Raw genomic sequence first — 22,805 nt, forward strand, 5'->3', positions numbered from 1 at the left:
TGAGCCGAAGGCAGCTGCTTAACGACTGAGCCACCCAGGCGCCCCTACTGTGAGGGTTTTAAGCAAGGAGGTATTAAGCCGGTAATAACATATACTTATAGAACCCCATAAAATTAATGGATAGTTTTTGTGGTTGGAGGAGATAAAACTAAAAACCTGAGAAAAGGGCTAAATTTAATAAATAATACTTCTATGCATGTTTCAAAACAGACGTGAAGATGTGTTCTCCCAGTGCACTACAAACAGGCTGGGAGAAGACCCATGCTGATCTGAGCTGGCAAGTTTGTGCAGAGGTGGATGGTGGTTGGCACTTCTGACCCATCCAGAAATGGGGACTGGAATAAAAATTGTTTAAAAAGTCAGAAAGCATCGTTCTGGTCTAGGGCAGAAGAGAGATCGTTTTGTTATCATTCTAGTTTGACCTACCCCGCCTTCTACTTCTCTCCTTTATCGGATATGAGTAGTTATAAAAAGGATAATCAAAACACTCTTGTTCTATTTTGAGATTAGCAGAATGTTTTAAATTCACTGCTAAAATCTACTGTTGGTAAAAAGTATTCAGAATCCTACTGCCGAAAAGATACAATTGCTATTCCTACCCTTGCTACATACTGTCTGTGAAGAAGGTTCTCTATAAACGGGAAAAAATCACACAGGCCTCAGGTATGGCTGCATCATCCTGCCACGTGCTCGGCGGCAAAATGTGTACACAAAAGGGATTACAAACAAAACACATTAGACTTTGTCCTTTTTTTTTTTATCATCACACAAAGAATTATTTTTTGGCACAACTGACTCTTGGTGATGCACCACAGTTTTATTTATTTATTTTTAACTTAAAGTTCAGTTCAGTCAAGAGGCAGTATTGCCTAGCAACTATGAGCAAAGCCTCTGGTAGAACACTGGGAGGGTTCGAATCCTGCACTACTCTTCTCTTACAAGAGCTGTGGCCTTAAGCCAATCATTTAACTTCTCAGATACAAAAGAGGGATATTAATAATAGTACCTGACTCACAAGGTCACTCTTCCTATTTAGGAAGTTAATACATGTAAAGGGTTGAGAAGAAGGCCAGGCATACAGTGAACACTCAAGTAAATGTTGGCTATTATCATTATCTGGTGTTGGAAATCTAGTTTCAACCATGTTTTAGAAATAGAGAGATAATGGTGCCAAAGCGAATATTGTGATCTTCTCCTTCAGAGCCCCACATATCCCCCATTCCTCCTGTGAAACTGTTTGCTATTTAGCTGAAATTACTGTGGTTTTGTTTGGCCAGTTACTTTTATAGACGTTTAAAGCATGTTTACATCTTTTAATAATAAAGTAATGACTAATCATGTTAAAGTACTCAATAATTAGTTTCAACCTCAATAACATACTATTAGGATTAATGAGCTTATTCCTCTTAATGTTAGCTTTTCCTTTGTATAGGCTACTGTAACTCTATTATGGTTCTTTAATGTTGCTTTCATCCAAATTCCTAATGAATTAATTTTCCAGGCACAGTCTACACAAATTCATTAATATACAAGTATCCAATTCCAAATCAGATGCCAACGGACATCATTCTCTTTGTACTTTTACAATAGAGGACTGATTTGATTAATCATATAGCTGTGATTCACTGTATTGTCCCCAGAATGGCTCACACTGACAATGCTCTGTAAACTCACGGGATTTTAAGACTTGGACTGTCCAGCTTCTCACCTTGCCAGTGACTGCTTACATCTCATTCCATCAATTACTGCTCAAAATAGCTAAGATGCCTATTAGGCAAAAATCATAGGGTATTCATTTGACACCTAATCAATGTGGTTTATTGTTTTGTTTTATAATACTTTTAGATTCTTTATAATTTGCTGTTGCTTGGATTAGTAACATTAAATAGTTTGGGGATTTTATTTTGAATAACCTCCAAATGACCTTATATCCATGGAAGAAAAATTTTAAAATATCAGATCCATATAGCCATATGGTTAAGAAAGGCATCTCTATTGCTCCACATTCAAGATGTGAGCACTGGAAGAGGTTGCTTAATATTAAAAAAAAAAAAAAAAGTGTTTTGTGGCCAACATGTGGCATTTCTAGAACTACACCTCCTCCATCTTTGTCAACTCCGAAACACACCCACCTACAGTGTAAAATCGTCTTTTTGTAATACCTCCAGCAAAAACACTGATATAACTGCTCTTTCCTAAAGTTTTTATGACAGAGCACAGTGCAGTCAGTCAGGATAAATGCAAGCACAGTTGAAGGTCACAGATCTGTACCTCTGAAACAAATAATGCAATGTATGTTAAGAAAAAAGAAGAAGAAGAAGAAGATAGCAGGAGGGGAAGAATGAAGGGGGGTAAATCGGAGGGGGAGATGAACCATGAGAGATGATGGACTCTGAAAAACAAACTGAGGGTTCTAGAGGGGAGGGGGGTGGGGGGATGGGTTAGCCTGGTGATGGGTATTAAAGAGGGCACATTCTGCATGGAGCACTGGGTGTTATGCACAATGAATCATGGAACACTACATCACAAACTAATGATGTAATGTATGGTAATTAACATAACAATAAAAATTTAAAAAAAGAAATCATTGAGGCGTTATATATTAGAATAAGCATTCCTGGGCTACTGTTCAGGTTTCAGAACAATCCTGAAAGGCTCTGTTTCTGCACTGTATGGGAGAGAATATGGTAGGCTGCTCTGCTGTGGCCAAACATTGTTCTAGTTTATGTTCCTGCAAGCAAATAGCACTTGTTGTCTGACACTCAGGTGGTATATCTGGGGCTATGTCAGCTAATTTGCAATTCAATTTCTTTAATCCCAAACTTGATTTTCCTTCAGTAATAGATTGACAGTTCTGATTATTTACATTATTTCTTCAATTTAACCCAATTTTGTCTTTGAATGAACAGGCTGCCAATAAAATCAACAAGGATTAGATTTAATTAGCTTTTCTAAGATGTATCCTAATAATAAACACCACCATCCATCCAAATGACCACTGTTTGACTTTTCAAAAATTCTATTTACACATTACCCCAAAACTACGTGTCTCCAATATTCACGAAAGTTAAAATACTAAAAGTCATCTTCATACTTTACTACAGAAAAAAAATTCAGAGTAGTATCACTCTGAATATAAAAATATGGTAGCTAGGGGCACCTAGGTGGCTCAGTCGTTAAGTGTCTGCCTTCGGCTCAGGTCATGATCTCAGGGTCCTGGGATTGAGCCCTGCATCGGGCTCCCTGCTCGGCAGGAAGCCTGCTTCTCCCTCTCCCACTCCCCCTGCTTGTGTTCCTGCTCTCGCTATCTCTCTCTCTCTCTGTCAAATAAACAAATAGAATCTTAAAAAAAAAAATACAGTAGCTACATACTGTTTTAAGTGGATAATTTTCTAATCAAAACTATAAACACCAGTAATCTGCTTGAGATTGTAGAGTTCTGTTTTGTGATTTTTGATTTAGGAGGAAAAAAGTTAATTTTCTAGTTAGAAGGGAAAAATTTAATCAGGTGGAGACCTCAAAGAAGGTAAAGGCAATGCTCTGTTATCAACACTAAGTCAAGAGAGTGATAACAGAGATCATACAAACAATGGGGATTTTGCGAATTGTTCCTTGTCAGGAGAGACTGAACCATAGGGTTTATTTTGTAATTGTTTTTCATGAGTCAATGTCAACACTGATTTGCACTGTTTCAACATATATCAAATGATAGAAAGAAGTAGGCCAGACAGATGTTGGGTGCTATGAGGAAATCTGCCAAAGAGGATGCCTATTAATTAAAGCCATAGTTCAATTTTTAATAGAAATGAAAAAAAATGGCTGAATCCGATGCTCTAATTTTCAGATGAAAAAAATTAATTTTCAAGATGCTAAGTGAAACTTCAGCAAAGTATAAGTGTTTTTGAATAGATAGGATTGTTGTGAAAAATTAGAAAGCAAGAACTACCAAAGTTTTAAAAATTGGAAAATGTATTTATTTTAATAACCCCTACTGGTTCATTTTCTTTGGTAAAGCAACGCACAGTCACTTACAAAAATCATAATAAGCAAAAAATTAAAACTACGTAAAAACACCACGCTGACAATCACTGTAATGATGAGATTGACACAGTTCTGATTGTATATAGAAACTGGTTATTGTGAACAGAATAACATTCATGTGCTTTCCACACCAACCTTTATTTAAATGTATCTATTTTACTAAGTTTAATCTATTCTGTTTCTTGGTACTAAATTAGCTTACCTAACTGTCCATATTTTCAGACTGAAAAGTGGATTACATTACTTACGTGGTTGGTCATATCAATAAGTTTATCATTCCCCCCCAGTTTTTTATATTTTAGTTAGTATATTTAAATGCCACGACACATTTTATTCCTAAGGTGTACATATTCCTAAGGTCTCAATTTTGTAACTCATTTATGTTAGAGTAATTACTTAGAGATAGTTGCCTAAGTATCCACAGAACAGTTGGAAAAATCTTTTTGGATTTAGGCACCAGCTTGATGGTTATCACTGAAGCCTAACTGCAATTAAAATAGTACATTTTCTGGCAGTAAAAACTTATCTTAAAAAATGTCTGCACAAAAAAGTACAGGTGAGGCATTAAATGCATTATTTAAAAAAATTCTGTTTGACTATTATGTTAAAATTTTGAAATGCCCTGCTCATATAAACATCATCCATACATAAATTAGTGTTTTAGAAATGATTACAGTTAAAAATATCATAGTCTGTCTTGCCTGAAATGTAAAGCTCACTTATGACATTTTCTTCTGTGATTAAAGGAAACCAAATTTTCAGGATATGAATGTTTCTCAATTTAAGAGAAAAAAAAACAACATAGGTCTCTATTTTTCAACATTACTTCATTGCATCCATTCCTTGAAATACTGTGATAAATATTCATAAGAAAATGGACTTGCCCAACTCATAACCATCTGGAGGTAAAAGCCAGTTAAACCAAACATTTATTCTAGCCAGAGTTTAACATCTATGTTCCATTTAAACTTATGTCTTTTCAAAGGGTGAAGTCTGTTTTGCAGAATACCATGATTCAAAATGCCCCTTTAAAGAGGGATCCGTGCATAAGTGGAACTCCATTTGTAGAGAACACTGTCTTCTTCAACTCAGGTTATTACTCAACATTATCAATGTGTGCCATGTTTTTAAAGTGATTTTTAATATAGCAAATATGCTAATCTCATAGTTACAAAAATGAAGTTTTCTTGCAACTATATTTTATTAACACCTTTGCCTGTAGAAGAAGTGTGATTTTAAGGATGAAAAAGTGTATTTCCCTCTAAATTAACCAAAGAATAAATTTAAATGTGGCATTCTTATAATTAGAGTAATAGATCTTAGAATTTTATTACCCTACTGAAAGATCAAGTCTCTGGCTCTAGTTAAAAAAAAAAAAAAAAAAAAAAAGACTTCAAAAAATATATTTCAGGGAAATGATGACATCAATTTAAAACAGAGAGAACTCATATTTTAAGTAAGGGAATTCCAAGAATAAAGGTATTGTTTTTAAAACCCACTGGAATCTTTTAAAGCAAATACAAATGTCTTATTTTCTTAAAAATCCCATTGTCTGGGGCGCCTGGGAGGCTCAGTCATTAAGCCTCTGCCTTCGGCTCAGGTCATGGTCCCAGGGTCCTGGGATCAAGCCCTCCATCGGGCTCCCTGCTCCGCGGGAAGCCTGCTTCTCCCTCTCCCACTCCCCACGCTTGTGTTCCCTTTCTCGCTGCTGTGTCTCTCTCTGTCAAAAAATAAATAATATCTTAAAAAATAATCCCACTGCTTAAACTGTTTCTGGATCACCAGTTACTCAACAGATGTCTATTAAATATATCAGTAGATCATATTACAGGTCTTTGGCAGAAAAAAAATCATTGTTATGTATTTTTTTAAAAGATAAAAAATTATTCTCAAAAAATACACATTTAAAACTATAGGATATAATTCTGGAATAAGTTTTAGTATCCATTAAGGAAAATGTAACATTGTTTAGCAGTCTAGTGATAAGGCTGCATATTGTCTAGTTGTCGGGCTTACGGCCAAATAGGAATTCAACAGGCAGAAAAGGTCCTTCACATTTCTAGGGGAAAAAAATCAAGTGGACCCTGTTCACAGAAGGAGACGTGAGAATTGCAGTACAAGAAATAGAATTCTCTTCATAGAATAAGTGTTTGGTATTATCTGAACTGGAATTTACATATACTTCCTGGGATGCACAATCACTTCTCTACTCTAAGAGTTAACAGAGGTTTATCATTGAAATGGACAACATAAAATGGTGGCCACCTTAACTTACATTTAGCAATATATAGTATACACTTATATGTGATTGATGCTATGAGAAGACTAAATATTTTTTTATAAAAAACAATGAATCTAAATCCTTAAAGCCTGATTCTTGCCATTTAAAATGTATTTAACACCTTCGTTTTGTCTAATTATCTCCATGTTTGCCCTTGTGGTGGGATTAAGTAAAATTTATTGAACATCTACTATATGCCATGCTAGAATCCTTACAACTCCATGAGGTCTGATGACTCAAGGTATCCATCCTACGTCTGTCCCTTCTCTGCTCACTCTCCCACTGTTGTAAGACAGTACATCATAGCATAAAACAAGCAGTAGTCTAAAAGGAAATCACACCACTGTGCCATGTTTTATCTGTTTGACTCAAATTTTCCAAGCACAAGGAATAAGTTTTCATATTGTTTTTGTTCTAAAGTACTTTTTTCTTACTTAGCCACTGTCTATATATAAAATTAGAACTAAACCAAAAGGTCAATACAAAAGCAATTTTATCACACTGAGAAGGTAGTAAAGGTCAGTAAGAAGTTAAAAATTTAATTTCTACAATTCAAGTCACAATGAAGCCAACTAAAAATTGGTCAAATCTACTTACTTAGTTGATAAAGTTAATTGAATTAGTAACAAATCCCCACTACATTCTTCTCCAAATCCAAATCAATAACTTTATCTTGATGATTTCAGCTAGTCTAACATAAGGTAATGATTTTGACCCCAGGAAATTAAGAAAAGATATTTTTCAGATACTATCGTATTGTGTTATATTTTTACTTGTTGGATCCCGTTTATGTTATTACGTCACCCACATATTCAAGCATTATAAACTTGCATATTCAGATATTAAAAATCTACTTATAAATGAATATATATTACTTAAAAATAAAAAAGATAGAAAAAAAACCTATTGGTTATTATGTTTCTGGCTTACATATGATGAACCCAGAAATATGATCCATATACTCCAAGGCATTTTAACTAGTTTGATTACACCATGGATGTCATTACTTCAACAGAGATGCTTTCTAGTCTATGGAATAATTGGAAGCAAAAACCAGCAGGTTTCGAATGGCTCCAGCTGTGTTAAGTACTGACTGTGAAACGGATTCACTCTCTTATATGTTGTTTTGTAATAGGAGTGATGTAAAAGGTGAAAATCCCCAGACGGGTGGAGTTCCTATGGGTAATCAACAGGGAAGTAAATTAATAACAAATGCTAAAAGCAGAATAGTTTTAAATACAACATGCGAATGAAAATGGTGAAATACTCAAAATGAAAGAAGAAGCAATTATATAAATGTGAAACAACAGGGACTAGATCAAAAGAAAACATAAGATCCTGTTGGCACTATTCTGATGCTGTTACAAGGTCAACTTTTCAGAAATCCTAAATAACCACCCCCCAAAAAAAGTTTTAAGCCAAAGGCAGATTAACAGAGATAACTTGCTTATTAAAAAGATATAAAACTCAGATTCCGAAAAACCACCAAGAAAAAAAAACTAAGAGAACATGCATTAAGTGAAACCGGCACCTCTGTCAGTGGCAAGCTGGCGTCCCTGGACAGAAAAAAGAAAACAGTAGGTAGGTTTTGTTTTGGGTTGTTTTGTTTTGTTTTGTTTGAGTGTCTGCCTACCATGGGCCAGACATTTATAGGGCTCCATGTCTTCATCTCATGATAACCTTATGGATTAGGCATGATTACATTCATTTTACACACAAAGAAAGCTAGGACTGGTACATTTAAATGGTGTGCCCCATGTCATAGTTTTAGTAGCAGTTCATGGTGTTATTTTTCCTACTCCAAATATCAAATTTCTTCGTTTTTTTTCACCTGGAAAAAGAATTAAATAGGCCAAATAGTCTCAAAGGCCCATTTGAGTCTTGAAAAACTATCCTATGAGTTCTTTTAGACACCAAATTTATCTCTCTAAAATTAATATAGTAGCTAGACACTGCTCTAGTCACTATTCAATTATTATTTTGCTTCTTTTTATAGAATTCATACGTGATTCTAGGGTGATGTCTGGTTGACTCAAAAATCTATTAAGGGAATTTTAATGTAAAAACTTTCTTTTTTTACCTCTAAAACACCCATCCTTATCAAGCAGGTAACAAAGTAAATCTATTGATCATTATGTTTAGAGGTAATCACTCAATAATCTAAGTATTTAAAGGTTTAAATAAAATTTTTTGATGAGGAGGCTTAGAAGAAAAGGAATCTGGGGCCCCTGGGTGGGTCTGTTGGTTAAGCTTCTAACTCTTGGTTTTGGCTCAGGTCATGATCTCACAGTGGGGGATCTAGCCCCCTGTTGGGCTCCCCACTCAGTGCTGAGTCTGCTTCAGATTCTTTCTCCCTCTGCCCCTCCCCCTGCTCATGTGCTCTCTCTCTCTCTCTCTCTCTCTCTAAACCATGTTACATTTCCTATAGTGGATACTAAATAAAATCTTTAAAAAAAAAGGAATCTGATCCTGTTTATTTAGTTCATCTTTTCTTTTCCCATTACATCCATATATATATAAATATATATATAAAGTTATTATATAAAGGTATATATAAAGGTATTATGATGGGCAGACATAGTGGTGTGGAAGAAATGAGGGAGAAGAGGGAAACCAGAGATATCTGATTATGTGACAGGAGAATATTTATGTCCATCAGAATCAGCAGTTTGGCAGTTTTCTAAATTTCTGCTTCTCTCTGATCTACATGCAGAAACCACTGAGTCAAGACACTGATAAATGATATAAAGGTGTTAACTGTACTTCACTGTTAAAAAATCAAAATGGTAAAATGCAGAGTCTAAGATGGTCTATTCTAGCTCATCTATACGACTGTAGGTTAAGTTAGACCTCCAGAAATATGAACGGAGGGGTGCCAAGGAGACCATAATTTCTTAGATTGGAGTCGCATGGCGACCCCTCAGCCACAAAAAATTCTTTAAATTAGAGCTTTTCTCATCAGGCCGCAGATGGTATAGAGGAAAATATGGACAGCAGCTGAAACCAACCATTCACTCTCTCCTTATGTACTTTATTCACTTTGGCCTCTGTCACAGCAACAATGGATACAGATGAGCTTTTGTGCGTCATAGGCTTACCACATTTTAATGCAATCTAAAGTTAGTTTACTGGGAGGTAACTTGTGAAGAACAATTTTGGGTGCACTGAGTTGCCTCGTAATATATATATTTTTTAAATCTATAAATGTGTTGCAATCCTTTCCAACAAAAATATGTCCCTAATGAGGAAAATGTTTCAAACTTATATCTAGCCTAAAAATAGTGTTTTACAAGTAAAAGTAGGCCACACATGCGGAAGAAATACCAGTGTAAAGGTAGGGTTCTAGACTGGAAATAAAAGCCATTGACTTCAGCCATGTGACTTGAAAAAAAAATATTTTCTGAATCCCAGTTTCTACATTAGCTGAGTAAGAATGGAAAGTCTTCTTTATACGGTTATGGGGATTCAATCAATGGAACTGTTATACATATATAAAGTCTGATTCCAATATCAGCTTATCTCTCCACTTAGGTCAACATTTGCAGAATGCTTACAAAGTTCACTCTTAGGCATTGTTGTAGATTTGGTCTTGGAAATACAAAGGTAACTAAGATACAGCCTCTTACTTTAAGGAACTGTCTTACAGTCACCTTCATTATTAAGCCTTCAATTACAATATACCAGTATTTGACTTAACTGAGTTACCACTGGAGACCGAGGGATCATGAGGAACCAGGGCTGTGTTTTGAACAATCCTGAATATATGCCTGGGGTTGATACTGCATTGGCTGGAGAGGATGCACAGCCTTGCCAATAACAGATGGTCCTACAGGAATAGTTTAAACCCTGAGGAGTGTTGCTTCCAGTATCAACCAGAAGTCAATAACCTTAGCGAAAGCAGAATTTAATTGTCTAAAACAGAGATTTGAGGTGTCAAAATGCTTTTGCTTACTTATTACCATGTTTAAAAATCAATCAATGAATTCAACATATTTTGCCGTCACTGCTTGGCAGAAGATTTTGCTGTCAAGACTAAGAATAAGCTCACGTCAAACTAAAATATCCTAAAGACTGTGTCTGTTTTTACTACAACTTAATGTAATTTTGATACTCATCTCAATTCTGCAGCAAAAAGAGAATTTATTTTTATAAAGATTCTAACATCTTTTTTATGTTGGAAATTTGAAGATTGGGAATGCATTGAAACATTAATCCATACAGTTAAATTTAACATTATTTCTTCACCTTGAAGGTGTTTATCAGTAAGAAAAACTCGATTTAAAAAATCGCAAAGGAAAACTGGAGAGATTTTCTATTTCTAGGAAGAAAGGACATGTTGTGGGTGTGTTGATACTTTATGGATGTTCTTAAGCAAAATATACAGACGTGCAGAATAGACATGTAGAAATAATTCTGCATCATTTTAAAATCTATCTAGAAACTTAAGAAAACAGATGTATATCAAGGAACATAAGTGAATATAATCCACCTAGTGAATGACAAGAAACGGAGCAAAGAAAAGTCGCCAGTACAGGTGTGTTCACAGCTGACAGACAGAAGGAAGGCTATTGTGATTCTAGGCTTCCAATGTGAAAATTGGTTCAATGACATGAATATATGACACAGGAGGACATCAACTCACAACTCAGAACTCACTCCATTTTGTCTCCATTTGTCACTTGCCCCTTCTACGAAAAGTTTCCTGCAGAATCCTATGTAGCCGTGTTTTTGAAAGTCCTCAGCATGCAGCCACTATCACACAGAGGCACAGATTGGTTGCATCCTCCGAATCCAAAAAAGCACCAGTATTTTTTTTTTTTTTCCCCAAAGAAAAGATCTACTATGGAACTACTGTCAGCAGAAGACATTTTCTTCCTATAAAAGATATGGTTTCATTTTATATATCCTTTTGTGTTTCCATCCTTCTCCATACTGAGGTTTGTTTAATGAGGAAAAAAACCTCATTCACTGAATCGCGGTTGCTATTGTCTTGCACAAAAACTCTTTTGTTTTAAAAATGAATCATCTATGATGATTCTCAGCAAGTCCACTATACCTACTGTGGACTGCACATGGGTTCTATGCTCTTTCTAGTAGGCAAAAGTATAGGATTTGTAAAAATCTTTTAAAAATATGCGTGGCTATTTCCTCTGATTTATATCTAACAGGGCGAAAGACATTAAGTATTAAAGAACTGCAAGGCATTTTACTGAACACTGTCATGAAGGTAAATATACTGAAATGCACGTATGTCTGGAATGAGATGCTGTGCTACAAATACACACTATTTACAAATGGAGCAAAGATGAATGCCAAAAATACAGCTTGAGAAATGTTTCAGTATCAGTTCCTATGAGGATCAAAGCACTCACCTAGTAGCCAGCCCTCTTCATTATGGTAATGCTATAGTTGCATAGATACCTAGGGTTTTAATCTGATTTACGTTTAGAGGAGAATCTACACACACAACTGCGAGCTTCTTCTCAGGCAGAGTTGCAAGCCAGATCACGGGCATTGGAGGTCCCGAAGGTAAGTGTGAGCAGGCCTGCACTGTCCACTTGGAATCACTTAGATTCATCAAAAAGCAAATCTGCCTATTCTAAGGCATGTGTTTGGGATTTTTATTCTTTCAGACACTTCCAGAGTTTCTACATTTGGAAAAAAAAAATAGGCAAGACTAATACTCTAGGCAATAAATCACTCTAATGTGGAGGGAAATGTATTAGCTAGTTGTATTACAAAGCCTTTACTTCATATTTAATAGGCACCTGCAATACCAGCATTATACAAAGCTCTCTACTTTGCAAATCTTTAAAACCCCACTTAATTTTCAGCACTGATTTCCTGCAATCTAAGAGCTTATGAAGGGTTCACTGTGTTCATACAGATCTATGCAAAATGTGCCAGAACTTCCCTGTCTGTGATGGCATTCATTTGGAGGTGAATCCCAAATTTCTATCACTGGCATGCTTATTTCCAACCAAAATAAATATTCTTAGAATGAAAGCTGAAGATTAGGAGGACAAAAAGGAGGCAAAGTAACTAGCACTGGGAGAGATATATGCAAATATCAGCTCAATGACAATTCTTCATACCATTTACAATGGAAGCTTAAAGACCCAAATACTCTGCAATCCATTAGTTTCTCAATATCCTGGAAGGGATTAGAGTATTTCTTAATCAACTGCTAACAGACTGAAAAAGGCCAGAGACTGGATATTCACAAGCAGTGTAATACTAAAAGGCAGAGATGGTCAGATAGAAAGACAAGCAATGGAAGAATGTTAAAATATAAGATATTATACAAACATGGTGAAATGGACCAAATTTCCATCTCCCTGCAGCCCATATAGTTTAAAAATCTGTATAAAGTAATGAGTGGTGAGGCTGTCATAGGCTCCTTTTAAGAAAAGGTAAGTTAATTTCACTTGTTTTCTCAAGGAATTCCAGAATAATGAGCATAAAACGACTAGGAAGAATTAATCAAATATGCCTCAAAGATGGTGCTTATAAACTCCACCACCCCCAGTTGTACAGGTGGTCCCAAGTCCATCATTTTAAATGTGATATGTGTTGATGGTGCTGTAATCAATCAGACTGTTAAAGATCAGGGGAAATATTTTCACATGCCATTTAAATAATGGATAAGTATGTAAAAACACAACCCTAATGAATGACTTCAAGTTCTGAATGCCTTGAAGTCATATTATGGCTTGGAACATTCTACTAATTCTGCTACCGTTCTCGTCTATAGGATGGATACAAAGTGCCTAGAGGACAGAACTGTGAGGGAGAGATTAAATATGGGTTGTTTTCCCAGCTTGTTCCCACCATCGCTCTTTACCGTTAAGGAAGGGTCGTTGTTTTACTTAGGGATTTCCATTTTAATCAATCTTGGCTTAGGGAAAAAAGAACATAAATCAAAACCAAAATGTCAATCATAGGAATATGTCTTTCTTGTTCTATGTTTCTGATGACTGACAGCCCAATAGGTTTGTATCAAACAAAGGTAAGAAGCATGTGTTCCTTTCCAAATGAAATGTTTGACAGATTGAACAGCTATCTGAAGTAACTGACGAAATCTTAAACAGCAGAGTCTTTCCATGTGAGATCTTCTTTCCAGATTTGGATTTTCCTCCGTGATCTGATGCAGATTTGGGGGGTCTTAACTATTATAAAGGATGTATCACCTTAGCAACATGAGTTATTGAACTCCTATGCCTCCAGATACTGAAAACTTCAGGGTAAGCCCCTTGCTGACTTGCAGTCCCAAATTCTCACTAACAGCTGGCCTGTGATTGGAGAGTCGTATTTAAAAAAAAAACAAAAAACAAAACAAACAAACAAACAAACAAAACCTAGCAAATTTTAGGGCCCTGGTATGTAAAATTCTGGAAAAAATACTAAACATAAAGTCAGCTGTCCAGAAATCCAAAATTTAAAAATCCATGTTAAATAATTCTTAGTTTCCAACTACATTGACTATATAAGATATTAACTGATTCGTTAATATTAGCAAGAGACTAGTTTGAATAAAGGACCTCCATCAAGAAAACACCATCCTAAATTCAGAGAAGACACTACCCTAAATTCAGAGAATGCTTACTGCAGGGATTTTAAGTGAATGTGGTAAATAATCCACCAAACTCAGTTGTGTTTTGGTCTGTAACAATACACAAGCTAAGAGTTCAACTCTGACAGAGTCAACCTGAGAAAGTACTTAAACAGATCAGTACAGTTGACATGGCCCTCGATCCTAAAAACACTCAATCTGGTACTGCTAGACCAACACAACCACTGCAGTTTTTAGCGTTTGGGGGATTTCTGCATTCCCCCCCAACCAAATAAACAACTGGAAATCAAAAAATCTGAATAACAAAATAAAACTGTGGAAACAGAGCTTCTGAGAAAATAATTTACAGCTCTCACTTTCATACCTCAGTACTGTCATGTAAGATAATGTAATATGAAAAATAATTCAGTAAGAGGCCATTTCTAATATTTTGGGCATGGTTTACACACATGTCATTTATGTCAACATGAAAAATGAAAGTTCAAGAGTCAAACTAATTCACAATTAGTTCTGAGGAAATGTGATTTTAGGTTTGAGGTTTTTCATTAAATCTAAATTCTGTTTTACTATTTCACATATATTTTAATTTGTGCTATTATGAGAAGATGCATTATAGCTCAAAATATTTAATAAGACTATGCATATACCATAAGAATATAACACATTATCACAAGTGCAATACTTGCAAGGTAATTTTAATGATGCTAAAGCCGGTTCTGTGACACCATAAGGATGAATCATTTGAAACTAAGGGAAGGAACATCAGTTTAGAGTGTTTCTATATATAGAAATAATTGCAAAATTTAGGAGATAATATTTTAACTACAGAAATTGTTTTCTCGATGTTAGCACATATTCAGTAATCAGAAGACACGTCTATGCTTAATACAGTGGCAACTTTTATTTTTACTCTCCTTAAGGTTATTAGCAATGAATACTAAAATGCACCTTGAATTTTATAGCTTGGCTGTATGAAGTTGAAAAAAAATCAAGCATTTGTCTCACAAATCCAAGAGGAAAGGTAGCCAGTTTGAATAGATTGTCCATCCTCACTTCAAATTCCTAAATCAATCCAGGGGTCTGGGTATCCTTTGCCTCATAACTGACTTCATGATCATAGGGCACTTATCCAAAGGGCAGGAGTAGAAATAAAAATCGCACTGACAACACTTTAAATATAGTTTGCATCTGGGGGAGCAATTTTTCTCCACATGCCACCCGTGTTCAACTGTCAACAATATACTGCAAAATTTAGTAAAGTTTCTTAAAGTTTTTTACTAGCCCCACATTAGTTGAGATTTGCTCCCTTCACTCTCAATTGCATTTTTTTTCCACCCTCCTAAACAGCAATTCTATGACTGCTTCACGCATTTTACATGACATAGCATTTTAGCGGTTGCAGTGGGATTCCTCAAAAATGAAAAGTAATCATAAATGTAGTATAGTATCTCTAAATGACTGGGAATAGAAGCAACTCCCTTTACACAGTACATGTATACACTTGGGTATAGCATGCACACTCATTTTCAATGTCTAATTTCTTCAATATATACACAGATGTATATATGAGCCAATACTCTCAAATTGTGAACAGTTAAAGTCAGGATGTTTAAACTCTAAAACAAGCATTTCATTTAGAAAATTAAACATGACTGCTGACCCAGCACCAAACTCTACTACATCTCTCACAGATTGTTTTATTATTGGAAGAAGTTGTCAAATGTAAATAGGTCACTTAAACAAAAACAAAAACAAAAACATTTTCATTCATACCCTGCAAAAAGCACACTGGGGCCAAGAAAATTAATTCCCCAAATGCTGTCAACCGGGTTGGGAAATAGCAATAAACAGCTTTCTGTAAAGCCCCTCCAGCTACAATAAACCGGCTGTCAGTAAGCGAGCGGAGAGCTGGGCTGTGCACAAGCAGGTACTCTGGAAATGATCATCTGAAAGGGAAAGGAGCTGATGTTTCTGACTCCAACATGCTGAGGCAGTGGTTCTCAAAGTATGGTTCCTGGACTAGCAGCATCATGGCCCAGGATCTTGTCAGCAGTGTAAAATTTCAGTGCCCCTGGGGGCCAACCCAATGGCACTGAATCCGAACCTCTGGGAGAGAGCTCCAACAACCCATGTTTTAAGAAACCCTCCAGGTGATTCTGAGACACCCTAAAATTTAGAAACTTAATATCAGGCATTATAAAAGTCTTTATATTAAGTCCATTAAGAATATATTTTCCTTTTAGAAAAATACACCAATGAGCTTTATCACTTAAAGCCCTACTGGAATTGATGTTGTCATCCTCTTAATAGTGAACTCTGCTTATTTGTGAATAAATATCGACATGACCTTGCCTTTTTTTTTTTTTAAGGGACATTTCCCTCAATCTGTGAAGGCTTAAGGATACTTCCAAAAATTCATGCAAAATAATTTGTGGAAAATCCAATGACTGACTTGTTATATTCGAGGAAAATGAGAACTTAGCAAAATAGAGTGGATGAGGAATGTGGTTTCCAATGTTCTCTGCAGGGTCACACAGGGCAAAACAGCAGGGGAATAGAAGACAAAATAAGAACCAGTGCACTATAAGCAAACTCATGGTGTAAGAGTCAGACATGTTTTCCTTGTATAGATGATGCAAATTAAAGATACTTAAACGCTTTACTCAGGAGTCTTGAATTTTACTCACACATCACCTAGCACTATTAAGTGAAAAGGTATTCCTGTTAACAGCAATCTGTGCCCACTCACCTAAAAATCTTCACAGATTATATGTTTATTAATTCCTTTGAAAGCTTTTGTTGTAATAAACCCTACTTTTTCAAAATCATGTAGCTTCAGGAGCACATTTTGTATAAAAGCCACTAGTTGAAGTGAAGGAGCTAAAAAAAGAATTTTTATTTTAGCTTAACTAGAACATCTTCAGATAACATTCATGTGGTTCAGTTAAAAAAGGAAAACTAAAAGGATAGTATATAATTTGTGTTCTTCATTCATAGAAAATATGCCTCTTCTATACTAAAATTGTACATCTTGCTATCACCATCACTTCTCCTTACTTCCAATATTCCTTTTCTCCAACACTGCAATTTTTCTTTCTCAGCATGAAAACTTCTAAAAGGTATAAGCAAAGCCATTTCAATAGCTCTTTATCATAATAGTGAATTATAGCTACGTCTGAACATCAAAATGCCTACAGTGAGAACTGCACAGTGACACATGGTCTCAAGGAATGTCTAAAATGCACTTTAGTTCCAGTTAGAGAATTAGTCAGCATCCTATTTTAAAGATTACATCATACAAATATTCTTATGACTAAGCCTCAACAAAGTATCTTTTCCATAATTTGCTGAAATGCACTTAACATTTATGTCACTGTACTACATATAGTTTCAACTCTTGCAGAGAAGTCAGAAGAAGTGGGTCTGCACGTCAATGCTAATACACACCACGTTTACATCAAAAGAAAGAGGATGTCGGAAGAACATCAGTCTCTTCCTTTGGAAAACAAATTTCAGAATTTATGTGAAAACTTTCATTCATGTTAGCTTTTTTCCAAGTTATCATGCAAATCATAAAGTCTCAGTATATTGTGAGTGACCATCACATTAAAAGTAAATTAAAAAGAAGCCATTTTCTTTCTTTTCATTAATAGCAACTTCATATTCAGCTTCATAAATTACTTTACATGATTAACTATTTACCAACTTTCATAAACCTTTGCTAAGCTCGGAAATTTTCTAAATTTTAAAACACCAACCTCTCTTAAGAAGCTGAGGAAGTTAACATAAAAATACATCCTTCCAACTTGAACTTCTATGGAGTAACTTCATATTCTCCTCTAGAATTTCTATATGGACTTATTTTAATTCCTTTCCTTCTGTGCATTCAAGCTCTAAGTATGTGTACTTTTAAAATGTTCTAGGTATCTAATCTTTCACTTTTAAAAAGTGGAGATTATAGTGGGATAATCATAGGCATTATGCCTACTGTTCTGGGAATATCTATGTGATTCATTGTCGAAATTATTTTTATAAATATCTATTACCACCAAACCTTAAAGTCACTCCAGAGCAATAAACACTAGATTATAAGAGGGAAATAGAGTTTCAATAAAACATTCTATCTCACCCCACCCCCCAAATAACAAAGGAAAAACTCTTGAGTTTTCAAACACTAATCAACAACTGTCAGTACTTATCCTGCAAATTTATTTTGCTTTCCTTGATTTTCTGAAATCTGTATGTTCCTTATCTTCAACAAATTCAGACGGGCCATCACCATGGGTGGATTCAAAACCAACAATACCAACAAGGATAGCACTTGGATTGCGAAATCCTAGAAAGTTAGTGTGGTGAGAACTAATCGCAAAAGAGCAAGCAAATGAATTTAAATGCTGGCTGCTCCAGAGCAACTGTCATTAAATAAAAGGTATCTTTGGCTGTAGCACCAGCTTGATCCTTCCCTCCCCCCGTCTCCTTGCTACTGCGGGCTTGGCACCTGGCCAGCACAAACGACATGATACCCTAGTGCCATCTACAGGGCTATTACTGACACTCAAATTTCATGGCAATAGACAAGCACCAGTGAAATAAATTAGACAGAGCTGCATTTAAATCTTTATTAACAAGGAATTATTAGACCTAAGAAAAACTAATTCTGGATTTGGTTGAAATATGAGTTTCTCAGCCTCTTAATCCCTCTTCATATGGCATATTTCACAGTTTAAAATGAGTTATGACAGATCACTTATGCATTACTAAGATGGGAGAATATTTACAATGGATTCATTCTTTTCTGTATAAATTGGTTATATCAGGGAGAAAGCATTCCTTCTATTTTTTTTTCTTGAAAGAGTACTTTGGCCATTATGGACAATTTGCCAACCTTTCTATTCAATACCCAATTTACTATATTACAATAAAATCATCTGAAATCAAAGAGAAGGCTTCCTATATGGCTTCGTTGCAATCTATCGACAATCATGTGCTTCACAGCTGATGTACATTTAATAATCTACCATCTCGTTTAGAGACTAAAAAAAAATTAACCCCTTTAGCAACCACAGCTCCAAAATAATTACGGTCAGACCTTCAAACGTCATTTAAAACTTGGGATTTGAAGGTGACTTTTTAGATCAAAAGGTAATGTGGAAATCTTGAAGCAGTCAATTTGGAAACCCCAGGAGCAGAATTTGGCATATCGGGACAGGTTTTCTTCTTCAGCAAACATTATCTTGGGACATTTTTGGAATTATTTCCTCTTTTCATCTTTTGCCATTTGAAGGAAACTGGGAGGTTAGATAATTCTCAGAACTCAGAAATTTCAAAGCTGTTCTAAAAATTCTTGACTGAGCCCCAGAGGAACAGAAAAGGGGTCAAGTTTTTTTTTCCCTCTTTCACACTAAGCTAAAGTTAGACCAAAACAAGAGACACACTGGCACGTTAATACTGGTTGACTGGGCACTTGTATGCAGTACTTATAGACCAGTAAAAGTGCTCGTTTACCTGTCTGGTGTGTAAGGGGCCCTTTGTCTTGAAGCCTCCTTGGGAACTGCACTCTGAGGCACTGAAGTGATCTGAACTAGTGGAAGAGCGTTTGGAAAGGGTGTCACAACCCCCGACAAAGGTGTTGTCCAAAGGGAGTTCCTGAATCACATGATGCTTTTTCACGGAAACTGGAGTGTCTGGTTTAAGATGAAAAGCAGGCTGTGGAGAAGCCGATTTGTAGTGCTTGGCCAGGTCAGGGCTGTTAGGCTTGAAGGTTGTTGGAGGGGCTGGGCCCCAGTCAAATCTTCCTATACTTTGCTCCTCCAGCTCAGCCGGCAGGCTTATGGTCCCATTGATAGGTTCGTGAACTGCATCATCAGGTTTGGACTCTTCGATTGTAACAAAGTTCAAAAGAGAGCTCTTGGGAGACTTTCTTTTCTTCCTTTTTTTTTTCTTGTTTTGTTTGTTCTCCTGGTTTGGGGACATCCATTCAGCACCTTGCTTGCTCCTCTGAGCTGCTTTGAACCGGGATGCATGGCGACAGCGCACCAGGACGGTGACGAAGATCACGACTATGACCACCATGGCACCTGCAACAATGGCAATCATGATGGTGAGATAGTCTTCGTTTTGATAGGGTTGGCTACTGTCCCCTATGTTCCTGTCCAGTGGGGTCTCCATAGTCCTGCGAATCAAGTCATAGATATAGGAGGCATTCCCAGCAGTGTCGTTAACGTAGAGAAAAACAAGCACAAGCGTGTGCAGAGACTTCGGGTACCCCAGGTCACTTATGTTGACCACCAGACGGTGCAAACCCACGTCAGTGGGTGCCGGCTTTTCTTCCAGAGTGATGTTACCTGTTACTGGATCAATCCGAAACAAGCCTTTGTTGTTCCCACTCACAATTGTATACTTCAGTTCAGCATTCATCCCAGTGTCAATGTCCACTGCAAAAACTTCTGCTACCACAGAGCCAGGAATGGCCGAGAGGGGCACCAACTTGAAAGAAGTGTTGGAAGGTGGAGAAATGACAACAGGGCTATTGTCATTGACGTCCATGACATTGATGGTGACTTTTGCAGTAGAGGAGCGGGGTGGTTGTCCTCCGTCAGTGGCTTTGACATCAAAAGTGTAGGAACTCTGCTGCTCTCTATCAAATGAGACATTTGACTTTATGACTCCAGAATAGGGATCCAACACAAAATTATCATTGTCATTTAGAATGGAAAGAGTCACAGCTTTATTCTCTCCAGCATCTGCATCTGTCACTGTGATTACCCCCACAGTACTATACTTTGGCAGATTCTCAGACACAAAAAATTGAAAATGATTATGAGTAAACTTGGGGCTATTGTCATTCTCATCCAGAACAGTAACTATCACAGCCGCTTGGCTTTGGAGGGGAGGGGTCCCATTGTCCCTGGCAGTTACTGTAAAAATGAATCGTTCTTGTTCTTCTCTGTCAAAGACTCTGGAGGCTGTCAAAACTCCTGTCTTTCGGTCCAGATCAAAGAAGGAGGCATTCGGCCCAAGCTGATAAACAATGTCCGCATTTTTCCCACTGTCTTCATCTGTAGCACTAATAGTTGTTAAGTATAACCCACGTCGGTTGTTTTCAGAAACTGACAGCTCAATTACAGGCTGGTTGAAAATTGGTGGGTTGTCATTTTCGTCCTCAAGCTTAACCCTTACCAGGGCAGTCTGATTTAAACTGGGCTTCCCGGAATCGGAGGCCACAATTTTAAAGCTGAATTCTTTGGTGCCCTCATAGTCCAACAAAGAGGAGGTCTCTAACAAATATTGGTTGTCGTACACTGCCTTCAAATGAAATGGGACCTCTCTTTCAATAAAACAGATCACTTTGCCATTCACATCTGTGTCCTTATCTGAAACTGTAATTAGGGCAATCTTTGTATTGACAGGGTCTTTCTCAGATAAATACACTGTGCCATTTATGGGACTTATGATGTACCTGAGGTCTATGTTAGGAGGGTTATCATTGACATCAGTGACATTGATGGTAACCGTTGCTCGAGCGGGGGTGGAGCTGCCATCACTAGCCAGCACTGTCACTTTGTGAATGGCTGTCTCCTCTCGATCTAAGGACCTCTGAACTGTAATCAGCCCAGTAGTATTATTTAAAGCAAAGAGTCTTTTGGTTGCAGGGGCGACCTGGGCACCAAAAATGTACCGGATTTCAGCATTACTGCCTATATCTGCATCAGTGGCATGGAGCTGAATTACAGAGGTGCCTACAGGAGCATTCTCTGGAATGTGCACCTCCACTTGACCCTCTTTAAACACTGGCCTGTTGTCATTTACATCACTTACTGTGACCTGCAGTATGGCCGTGCTGGATTTCTGTGGAGTGCCTCCATCCTCTACTTTGATTTTCATCACATAGGTATCTTTCTGTTCTCTGTCCAAGTTTTGCTGAACAATCAATTGTGGCCACTTCTCTCCCTCCGGAGTTTCCACGATATCCAGCCCAAAAACACTCTGCCCATTTAGCAATTCATAGTGCTGTACACCATTGAAGCCTGTATCAGGATCTGTTGCCGATGGAATTGGAAAGCGGCTGTTGATCAAAGTGTTTTCTGGAATGGAAATATTGATGACAGGAGATGGAAACATGGGGGCATTATCATTGGTATCCTTGACAATTATTTTTATTTTGATCAGCCTGAAAAAATCATTGGGGAGGATCACTACCTCAAGTTCAAAGAAACACTCATTCTCCTCAGCATAAGAGGCTCCAGCACAGAGTTTTTCTCTGTCTATTCTATTGGAGGTTGTGAAAATTTCCCCAGTGCTACTGGATACTTTCACCAAAGGGGCATCCCCAGCTTTAGAAACCAGTCTGTAGACGAGGCTGGCACTGGTCCCCGTGGCAGCATTGATGTGAGAAATGTTCAGATCCTTTGGTATGTTTCCTATGGGCACATTTTCAGGCAGTTCCTCTCTAATAGTGTAAATAAGTTCTTGAGCTATTGCGGAATCCAGCCTTAAACAGGCAATCAGAGCAGCCAACAGGTAAAAATCCCTCAGGTCCATGATAATGTACTTATTTTCTTTTCCCAGATTTTAGGGTTTAATGGTTTCCACTGAGGAATGATGCACGAATTGCAAGAGGAAGTGTGCATGGACTGGAGGATGCATTACATCTCATCGCTTATTTGAAGACAGCCACTGTCAACACAATCATATAGACAATATTATACTTCAGTAAACAAAAACACACAGTCATGAAATATCACAACACATTTTCCACTGCATATTAGTAAACATGGCAGTTTGCTCTGCCACTGTTTGCAAGTTAACTCTGTGGATGAAAACACTAAATATCCACTGCTTGTTGCATTTGCCCAGAGAAAATGAAATTAATCTACTTTTGAATTAAGGACAGCTGCTATTTTTACCTGT

At 36.8% G+C, this 22,805-nt stretch overlaps 1 protein-coding gene across 1 annotated transcript in view; it reads right to left on the reverse strand.

Moving 5' to 3' along the window:
• PCDH9 (protocadherin 9) overlaps nt 1–22,436 on the reverse strand; it is a 915,036-nt gene extending 892,600 nt beyond the window's left edge. The window contains exon 1 of the mRNA XM_028105534.2: nt 19,401–22,436. Within this exon, the coding sequence (XP_027961335.1) occupies nt 19,401–22,436 (3,036 nt within the window). The remainder of the gene's footprint in view (nt 1–19,400) is intronic.
• Nucleotides 22,437–22,805: the final 369 nt, after the last annotated feature.

This window comes from Eumetopias jubatus, unplaced genomic scaffold (genome assembly GCF_037043125.1).
Source record: "Eumetopias jubatus isolate StellerSeaLion01/CBP00866 unplaced genomic scaffold, mEumJub1_p1.0 scaffold_3, whole genome shotgun sequence".
NCBI lineage: Eukaryota > Metazoa > Chordata > Mammalia > Carnivora > Otariidae > Eumetopias > Eumetopias jubatus.